Source organism: Eriocheir sinensis, chromosome 13 (genome assembly GCF_024679095.1).
Source record: "Eriocheir sinensis breed Jianghai 21 chromosome 13, ASM2467909v1, whole genome shotgun sequence".
NCBI classification, from domain to species: domain Eukaryota; kingdom Metazoa; phylum Arthropoda; class Malacostraca; order Decapoda; family Varunidae; genus Eriocheir; species Eriocheir sinensis.
Window position 1 is genome coordinate 5,189,274 of NC_066521.1, and position 10,639 is coordinate 5,199,912.

A 10,639-nucleotide genomic window follows, 5' to 3' on the forward strand; every position below is an offset into this window, starting at 1 on the left:
TACTAAATCAGCTTCCTCGAGGCTGGGCGTTCTGTACCGTCTCCGTCAGTTCTTCTCCCCTGCACAGTTGTTGTCCATTTACAGGGGCCTTGTCCGCCCTCGTATGGAGTATGCATCTCATGTGTGGGGGTCCACTCACACAGCTCTCCTTGACAGAGTGGAATCAAAGGCTCTTCGTCTCATCAGCTCTCCTCCTTATACTGATAGTCTTCTACCTCTCAAATTCCGCCACCATGTTGCCTCTCTTTCTATCTTCTATCGATATTTTCATGCTGACTGCTCTTCTGAACTTGCTAACTGCATGCCTCCCCTCCTCCCGCGGCCCCGCTGCGCAAGACTTTCTACTCACGCTCATCCCTATACTGTCCAAACCCCTTATGCAAGAGTTAACCAGCATCTTCACTCTTTCATCCCTCACGCTGGTAAACTCTGGAACAATCTTCCTTCATTTGTGATTCCTCCTGCCTATGACTTGAACTCTTTCAAGAGGAGGGTATGAGGACACCTCTCCTCCCGAAATTGACCTCTGATTTTGAACACTCATTTAACCTCTGTTCTGGAGCAGTAAGTAGCGGGCCTTTTTTTATTTTTTTCATTACGCCCTTGAACTGTCTCCGTAGCTGTAAAAAAAAAAAAAAAAATATATATATATATATATATATATATATATATATATATATATATATATATATATATATATATATATATATATATATATACACACACACACAAAAATATATATATATATATATATATATATATATATATATATATATATATATATATATATATATATATATATTTTTTTTTATATAGGAGACAGTTCAACACACAAAAAGCAAACATTAATAAAAAAAAAGCCTGCTACCACTGCTCCTAAAAGAATCCAAGAGGTGGCCGAAAGATAGGTCAGTTTCGGGAGGAGAGGGTCTGATACCCTCCTCCTGAAAGAGTTTAAGTCGTAGGCAGGAGGAAATACAGATGAAGGAAGATTGTTCCAGAGTTTACCAGCGTGAGGATGAAAGAGTGAAGATGCTGGTTAACTCTGTCCAGAAGAGTGTGAGTGGAGCCCCCACATGAGATGCATACTCCATAGGGCGGACAAGGCCCCTGTATATGGACAGCAGTGCAGGGGAGAAGAACTGCAGAACGCCCAGCCTCGAGGAAGCTGATTTAGATGAGATATGAAGTTTCCAGTTGAGATTTTGAGTTAAATAGACCGAGAATGTTTAGTGTTGAGGAAAGAATAGGGGATAGTTGTTTGGAAGATTGTGTCGAGTGGATAGGTGGTGTTTTTGAGGCGTTGAAGGACACCAGGTTCTTCTTGCCCCAATCGGAAATAATAGTAAGGTCTGAGGCTAAGCGTTCTGCAGTCTCCAGCCTTGAGTCGTTAAGTTCCTGAAGGGTGGGTCTTCTATTAAAAGAAGTTGAATAATGCAGAGTGGAATCATCGCGGCGGGAATGGATAGGGACAGTCGTTTTGGAAAGAAGATCATCAATGAACAACAGAAAAAGAGTGGAGATAGGACAGAACCCTGTGGGACACCACTGTTAATAGATTTGGGAGAAGAACAGTGACCGTCTACCACGGCAGAAATAGAACGGTCAGAAAGGAAACTGGAGATAAAGGTACAGAGAGAAGGATAGAAACCGTAGGAGGGTAGTTTTGAAAGCAGATTTGTGCCAGACCCTATCAAAGCTTTTGATATGTCCAGCGCAATAGCAAAAGTTTCACCGAAACGGCTAGAGAGGATGACGAAGAGTCAGTTAAGAAGGCTAGGAGATCACCAGTAGAACGCCTTGCGGAACCCATACTGGCGATCAGATAGAAGGTCAGAAGTGGAAAGGTGCTTTTGAATCTTCCGGTTAAGGATTGATTCAAAAGCTTTAGATGAACAAGAAAGTAAAGCAATAGGACGGTAGTTTGAGGGATTGGAGCGGTCACCTTCTTAGGTACAGGCTGTATGAAGGCATACTTCCAGCAAGAAGGAAAGGTAGATGTTGACAGGCAGAGGCGAAAGAGTTTGACCAGGCAGGGTGACAGCACGGAGGCACAGTTTTAAGGACAATAGGAGGCCTCCATCAGGTCCATAAGCCTTCTGAGGATTGAGGCCAGAGGGCATAGAAAACAACATTTTGAAGAATCTTTATAACAGGCATAAAGGAGTCAGAGGGGGATGAGTAGGAGGAATATGCCCAGAATCGTCCAGAGTGGAGTTTTTAGAAAAGTTTGAGAGAAGAGTTCAGCCTTAGAGATAGATGAGACGGCAGTGTTGCCGTCAGGACTGAGAGTGGAGGAAAGATGAAGAAGTGAAGTTGGAGGAGATGTTTTGGCTAGATGCCAGAAGTCACGGGAAGAGTTAGAAAGCAAGGTTTTGACATTTTCTATTAATGAAAGAATTTTTGGTTAGTCGGAGAATAGATTTGGCACGATTTCGGGCAGAAATGTAAAGTTCATAATTAGCATTAGTTTGAAGGCTCTGGTACCTTTTGTGAGCTACCTCTCTATCATTGACAGCACGAGAACAAGCGTGATTAAACCAAGGCTTTTTGCGTGAGGTGAAAGAAACGAGAATGTATGCCTCCATTCCAGAGACAATCACCTCTGTGATGCGCTGAGCACACAGAGGTCTCTATCCTGGAAGCAATAATCATTCCACGGGAAATCGGAAAAGTACATCCTCAGGTCGTCCCACCGAGCTGAAGCAAATGCCAGATCCAGAAGCATCGCCTCTTCGGTGGGTCCAGAGGGTGTACAGGAGCGATAGGACAGGATGCAGAAATAAGATTGTGATCGGAGGAGCCCAACGGAGAGAACAGTTTGACAGAATAAGCAGAAGGGTTTGAGGTAAGGAATATATATATATATATATATATATATATATATATATATATATATATATATATATATATATATATATATATATATATATATATAGCAAAGGAAGCACCTCAACGGCAAGAAAAAAATGAAAAAAAGGCCTCTAATCACTGCTCCTATATAAAAGAGTAAAGAGGAGTGGTCGAAAGCGTTCAAGTCGTAGGCATGAGGAAATACAGATGAAGGAAGATTGTTCCAGAGTTTACCAGTGTGAGGAATAAAAGAGTGAAGATGCTAGTTAATTCTTGCATTAGGGATTTGGGCAAAATAGGGATGAGCTTCAGTAGAAAGTCGAGTGCAGCGGGGCTGTGGGAATGTGGGAAGCATGCAGTTAGCAAGTTAAGAATAGCAGTCAGCGTGAAAACATCGTTAAAAGATTGCGAGGCAACATGGCGGCGGAATTTAAGAGGTAAGAGACTGTCAGTAAGAGGAGAGATATTCATGAGACAAAGAGCCTCAGACTCTATTCTGACCAAGAGAGCTGTGTGTGTGGAGCCTACCCACACTTGAGATGCATACTCCTAATTGATATGGATAGCAACTGTGCAGGGAAGAAGAACTGGCGGAGATGATCCAGAACGCTCAACCTTGAGAAAGCTGATTTAGTGGGAGAAAAGATGTGAAGTTTCCAGTTAAGATTTTGAGTTACGGACAGACCGAGGATGTTTAGCGTAGAAGAAGGTGATAGCCGTGTGTTGTCGAAGAATAGGGGATAGGTGTTTGGAAGATTTTGTCGAGTTGATAGGTGGATAAATTGAGTTTTTGAGGTGTTGAAAGACACCAGGTTCCTTCTGCCCCAATCGGAAATAATAGCAAGGTCAAAGGTTAAGCGTTCAGCAGCTTCCAGTCTGGAGTCTTGTACTTCCTGTCTGTTGAGAGAAGTTGAAAAATGCAAAGTAGAGTTGTCGGCGTAGAAGTGGATAGGACAGTTTGTTGTGGAAAGAAAATCATTGATGAATACCAGAAAGAGAGTGGGAGATAGGCCAGAGCCCTGCGGAGCACCACCGTTGATAGGTTTAGGGTAAGAAGAGTGACCGCCTACCACAGCACAGATAGGACGGCCAGAAAGGAAACTAGAGATGAACGTACAGAGAGGGATAGAATCCGAATGAGGGCAGTTTAGAAAGCAATGAGTTGTGCCAGACCAGTGAACCCTACACTATGGACCGGAAACTTGCCCCATCCTTATCATTAAGCCGCGAATTTTGGAAAATCAAACGCTTTGGTGCGAACCGCCATAACTCCCTTATTTCTGGGGCTACAGAAATGTTTTTGGTATCAATCGACGGGAAAATGAAAGGGCTATGTTTTTCAATAAGCGACAGGGCTTAGGACTCGACTCGAAAGGGTAAAAAATTGAATAAATTCGTAAAAACGACAGAAAAAATACTATTTTTGAGTTCCCAATCTTGAAATCCACTCACTTTTGGAGAATTTTTTAAAACTTATTTAACAGATAATTAAGCCCTACCGATGTGCTTTATAATATGATTAATAACATTTCCCTACGCCCAATAGTTTCGTCGCTAGAGCTCAAAATGTAAACCCTTTTGGGAGCGATTTTGACGAACTTCAGACACTTTGACGTTTTTGTCTAGTGTGGCATTGCTATTGCCTCTAGAAGGCTGTAATTTGGCATGTAGCCCCTCTTGGCAATGAAGTTCGACCACCTCGAAGGATCTTTTGATAGCTCGATTTCACGTTTGTCGTCGAGCCGTCACAAAATAGCCTGTTTATCGGCCCTTTCGTCGCGATTTGGACACGTCCTAGTTTTTTACTTATAACTTTTTTTTATATAGTACTTACCAATTTTGTTTTATGATTATTAATCTGGGTTAATAGAGCTTTCATTTGCCACCAAGCACGCCTTCCTAGCTTCAGTAGTTTCTTCTCGAGCTTAACCAGAAGTCGCGACGAAAATTCACCGAATCTGACTCATTTCACGCAACGTGACGAAAAACCTTCCTGACGCCACAAAAACTAATATATCTGCATACAAATTCATATATAAATATTTCAATATGTTGACTATCTTGTATGCAAATCATTTTAAGATATATATGTAAAAGTTACTATTTTTATATAATCATTTCACTATATAAATCAACCTATATTAAGCGCCTTATTATACAAGTTATTTTTCTTTTAATTAGTATTCAATCCTATTTCTTCCCATTTATGAATAGTACATTTAATTCGCTTTCATTTGATACCAAATATGTAGGTATATATATATATATATATATATATATATATATATATATATATATATATATATATATATATATATATATATATATATATATATATATATATATATATATATATATATATATATATATATATATATATATATATATATATATATATATATATATATATATATATATATATAATGTCAAGAAATAGGTTGAATACTATATATATATAAAAATGTAAAATAAGGTCTTTATATAGTTGATTTATATAGTGAAATGATTATATACAATAATTTTTTATATATATATAGAGAAAATTTTTTTTTTAATAGATAGTCAACATATTGGAGTGTTCATATATGAATTTTTATGCAGATATATTAATTTTTGTGGCGTCAGGAAGGTTTTTCGTCGCGGCGCGTGACATGAGTCAGATTCGGTGAATTTTTGCCACGAATTCTGGTCAAGTTCAAGCAAAAACTATTGAGGCTAGGAAGGCGTACATGGTGGCAAATGAAAGCTCTAGTAATACAGATTAATAATCAGAAAAATAATTGGAAAGCACTAAGTAAATAAAAAAGTTATAAGCCAAAAATTAGGACGTGTCCAAATCGCGGCAAAAAGGCCGAAAAACAGGCTATATTGTGACGGCTCGTCGACAGACTTGGAATCGAGCTTTCAATAAATCCTTCCAGCTGGTCAAACTAAATTGCCAAGAGGGGCTACATGCCAAATTACAGCTTTCTAGAGGCAATAGCAATGCCACACTAGACAAAAACGGCAAAGTATCTGGAGTTCGTCAAAATCGCTCTCAAAAGGGTTTACGTTTCGAACTCTAGCGACGAAACTACTAGGAGTAGGGAAATGTTGTGCATCATATTGGAAAGCACATTAGTAGGACTAAAGTATTTGTTAAAAATAAGTTTTTTGAAATTCTCAAACAATGAGTGGATTTCAAGGTAGGGAATTCAAAAATAGTTTTTTTTTCAGTCTTTTTTTGTGACTTTATTCGATTTTTTACCCTTTCGAGTCGGGTTTTGAACCCGGTCGCTTATTAAAAAAAATATAGCACATTCATTTTCCCGTCGATTGATACCAAAAACATTTATGTAGCCCCAGAAATAAGGGAGTTATGGCGATTCGCACCAAAGCGGTTGATTTCCTAAAATTTGCGGCTTCATGACAAGGGTGCCGCAAAATCATGAGTCCGCCATCCATTACTTGAAATATCACTGGCCAGACACTATCGAGTTACTAGCGCGACTGAAAAAGTTTCACCGAAACGACTAAGAAAGGATGACCAAGAGTCAGTTTTTTTAGATCAGTGGTTGGATATTTGAGTTCGAGTAGTACTGTAACTTGTATTGCTAAATTTCAAAATAGAAAAGACCGCCACATTCAATGGGAAAAATGCCTCTTTGACAGTTCTCCGGGTGGCCGCGTGTGGCGCAGTATGTATAGCTAACATCGTCTATTAGTGGGGTGGGAAGGGGCGGACTATTAAGGCTGGGGAAGTGGTGGACAAAGGACCCTCCCTCATCTATAAAAGCAATAAAAGCTTCCATACCATTTAGGACACCCACCTTCAACAGTAATGCCGTAAGTAGTAGTGTTACTGTAGAATGCGTTTTTTTTTTTTTTTTGTTTGTTTGTTTGTTTGTTTGTTTGTTTTTTACAACAAAGGAGACAGCTCAAAGGCACAAAAAAAAAAGAAAACAATAATAAAAAAAAAGCCTGCTACTCGCTGCTCTCAAAAAAAAAATCAAAAGAGGTGGCCGAAAGAAAGGTCAATTTCGGGAGGAGAGGTGTCCTGGTACCCTCCTTTTGAAAGAGTTCAAGTCGTAGGCAGGAGGAAATACAGATAAAGGAAGATTGTTCCAGAGTTTACCAGCGTGAGGGATGAAAGAGTGAAGATGCTGGTTAACTCTTGCATAAGGGGTTTGGACAGTATAGGGATGAGCATGAACATAAGAACATAAGAACGTAAAGAGTCTGCAAGAGGCCGGTTGGCTTATACAAGGCAGCTCCTGTACACTCAATCCCACCTTACCTCACCATCCATGGCTTTATCTAACCTCTTCTTGAATGTATCTATGGTGTTGGCGCCCACAACATAGCTCCCAAGCCTGTTCCATTCATCTACCACTCTATTGGTGAACCAATTCTTGCCTATGTCTTTGTTGAATCTGAATTTGTCTAACTTGAAACCGTTGCTAGGCGTCCTACCTGGCTCTTTTACTATCGTAATCTTATTGACATCCCCTTTGTTAAAGCCCTTCATCCATTTATAGACTTCGATCAAGTCTCCTCGCAACCTTCGCCTTTCTAGAGAGTGTAGGTTTAACTGCTTCAGCCTGTCTTCATAAGGCAAAGTTTCTCACCCCCTGAATCATCTTTGTCATCCTCCTCTGTACAGATTCTAACATCTTGATATCCATTCTATAGTAGGGGGACCAGAACTGAGCTGTATAATCGAGATGAGTAAAGTTTGAGGATGACTTCAGCGCTCCTACTGCTTACGCTCCTTGAGATGAAATTAAGTACTCTGTTTGCCCGATTTTTAGCCTGAATGCATTGAGCCCTAGGACGGAGGTCAGCACTCACTAGTACTCCTAAGTCTCTCTCACGCCCAGACCTGCTTAGAGGAGTGCCATTTAGGGAGTAACTGTGTGAGGGATTATTCCTACCTACACTCAGAATGCTACACTTCCCGACATTGAATTCCATCTGCCACTTCCCCGCCCAATCATATAGTCTGTCAAGCTCATCCTGGAGAACGCTAGCGTCCCTGTCTGATTGGATTACTCTACCGATCTTGGTATCATCTGCGAACTTACTGACATCACTACTAATTCCTGTGTCCAAGTCATTGATGTAAATAATAAAAAGCAGAGGACCCAGCACCGACCCCTGTGGGACTCCACTCGCAACACTGCCCCATTCAGATTTTTTACCATTGATTTGCACTCTCTGCTTCCTACCACTAAGCCATGCCCTGATCCATTTCAAAACTTTCCCATCTACGCCGTGAGCCTGTAATTTTAGTAATAGCCGGTGATGAGGAACTTTGTCGAACGCCTTACTGAAATCTAGATATAATATGTCATAGTTTTCATCTCTGTCAACCGCCTCGATCACTTTAGTGTAGAAGGACAACAGATTAGTAGAAAGTAGAAAATAGAAAGTCGTGTGCAGCGGGGCCGCGGGAGGGGGGGAGGCATGCAGTTAGCAAGTTCAGAAGAGCAGTCAGCGTGGAAATATCGATAGAAGATAGAGAGGCAACATCGCGGCGGAATTTAAGAGGTAGAAGACTATCAGTAGGAGGAGGAGAGCTGATGAGACGAAGACCCTTAGACTCCACTCTGTCCAGAAGAGCTGTGTGAGTGGAGCCTCCCCACACGTGAGATGCATACTCCATACGAGGGCGGACAAGGCCCCTGTATATGGATAGCAACTGCGCGGGAGAGAAGAACTGGCGGAGACGATACAGAATGCTCAACCTCGAGGAAGCTGATTTAGCGAGAGAGGAGATATGAAGTTTACAGTTGAGATTTTGAGTTAAGGATAGACCGAGGATGTTTAGTGTTGAAGACGGTGACAGCTGAGTGTTGTCGAAGAATAGGGGATAGGTGTTTGGAAGATTGTGTCGAGTTGACAGGTGGAGAAATTGAGTTTTTGAGGCATTGAAGGACACAAGGTTCGTTCTGCCCCAATCGGAAATGATAGCATGGTCTGAGGTTAAGTGTTCTGCAGCCTCCATTCTGGAGTCGTGTAACGTGCTTAACTCAAATAGTCGAATGATAATAGCCGAATATAATGATGAAAACAAGTAGGGGCACTATCACTTCTACATAATCCCTCACCTTCAGGATTCTGTCCTCTTCTGCATCCTCCTTTGTCTCCTACCACTGTCCTGGTTCTGCTATCATTGTGTAGTGCAAACTTGTTTAGGACAAACCGCAAACCTACCTGGATGTTGTGGTCTGCCATCTTTAGGTGGGGCGTCAGCTGTGTTGACATCTTCCCTTGCTGGTTTTGTGTGAACTTCACTCCCTCCTGAATTCTCCAAAATACACAGTGTTGGCTTGGCTTCAGGCTTCAGCTGCTGCAGGAGATGATTGTGCCAATGGACCGCCAGGCGTATGAGCATTTCTATAGGGATGCAAAAACGATAGTAAAAAAATTTAGAGAAAGTAAAATACCGTTAAATTCTGGTAAAAAAAAAAGAGCAATATGACAAATTTCAAAGGGAAATTGGATGCATGGAATGGGAAGACTGACCTCTTGAGTTGCCAAGCATAAAACAGGAAGGCCCTTTAGCTGCTTTAGCATACTTAACTTTGTAAATCCTGGCAAGGGAGTCAAAAATAGGTAAACCCCTGGCTAATACACGTGTCTCTTCCTCAGCATTTATCGTCCACCTGAGTAGCCTGGCCATGTTCTTCTGGCTCAACGTGATGTGCTTTGATATGTGGAAGATTCTCAGGTGAGATTTACCTGTCAACTGACCAATCATCAGCATTTTTTTAGGGATCATTGTAGACTCACATCTTAGGACACTATTGTCCGACAAATATGAAGTCGGTTTCGGTGGGCCACACTGCGCCGCTGCATCACCCCCAGTACGTCACTCTCTCCCTCATATATAATCTTCCTACTATTTGAAACTGTGTATCGAGTATTCTAAATACAATGAATTAGATTTGGCAGCTGGCCCCGCCCAAACTGACTTATAGATGAGTCGGACTTTTTGTTTTATAGTAGTTTCCCCCAACTTATTGACGGCATGGGCAAAAAGTTTCACAATTATGCCACTTGACATATGAAGGCTGAAGAGAGCTTTCATGACACTGACTACCCTATCTAGTGCAAGCCTTTAGAACAGTGGTTCCCAAACGGGGGTCCATGAATGAATTTCAAGGGGTCCATAGAGATTCTGATTGCTTCTAAATTTATCATACTGAAAATAGGGGACTTGCTGCTAGGAATGAAATTATTTTATACTACTGTACACTTTCCTTACAACTGAATGCTTAATTGCTAGAATTGCTCCATATTAGCTAACGGTACCAGGGGTGTCAAACACAAGGACCACGGGACATATTTGGCTCTTCGAATGGTCCACAGCTGAAAAAGTGACTGGAAAAGGGGGAACGGGACAAAATAGGTTGGGAACCACTGCTGTAGAATATAAATAGAACTGTGTAATGTTACATGGATGACATATGAAAAAAAATATTTCTTGATTTAGAAACACTTTAACAAGCCCACTTCCTTTGCAGAGGTTCAACAAGACAACACCATAGTTTAGGAGTCTTCCTGTGGTACAGCGTGTATGCCTGGGGTTGCTCTCTGGTGATCAGCATTGTCACTCTTGCCTTGGATGTTGCCCCCCCTACTGCGAACCTCATCCTCCCTGAGTACTACGATGGGGCCTGCTGGTTCAATGGTATGTGTAATTCACCACGGCCTGATCACGAGTTGGACTCGCATTTGCAGCGTGTGTGTGTGTGTGTGTGTGTGTGTGTGTGTGTGTGTGTGTGTGTGTGTGATTTAAGGG

General features: G+C 41.2%; 1 protein-coding gene across 9 annotated transcripts in view; it reads left to right on the forward strand.

The window, feature by feature from the left end:
• The window catches only part of LOC126997910 (probable G-protein coupled receptor Mth-like 3), a 101,952-nt gene that overhangs the window by 47,582 nt on the left and 43,731 nt on the right, over positions 1–10,639 (forward strand). For all 9 annotated transcript variants that reach the window (XR_007752463.1, XR_007752466.1, XR_007752465.1 and 6 more), the window contains exons 4-5: positions 9,487–9,565; positions 10,362–10,528. Coding sequence is in view for 4 of the 9 variants with exons in the window: in XM_050859122.1 (XP_050715079.1) it covers positions 9,487–9,565; positions 10,362–10,528 (246 nt within the window). In the remaining 5 variants the exon portion in view is untranslated. The remainder of the gene's footprint in view (positions 1–9,486; positions 9,566–10,361; positions 10,529–10,639) is intronic.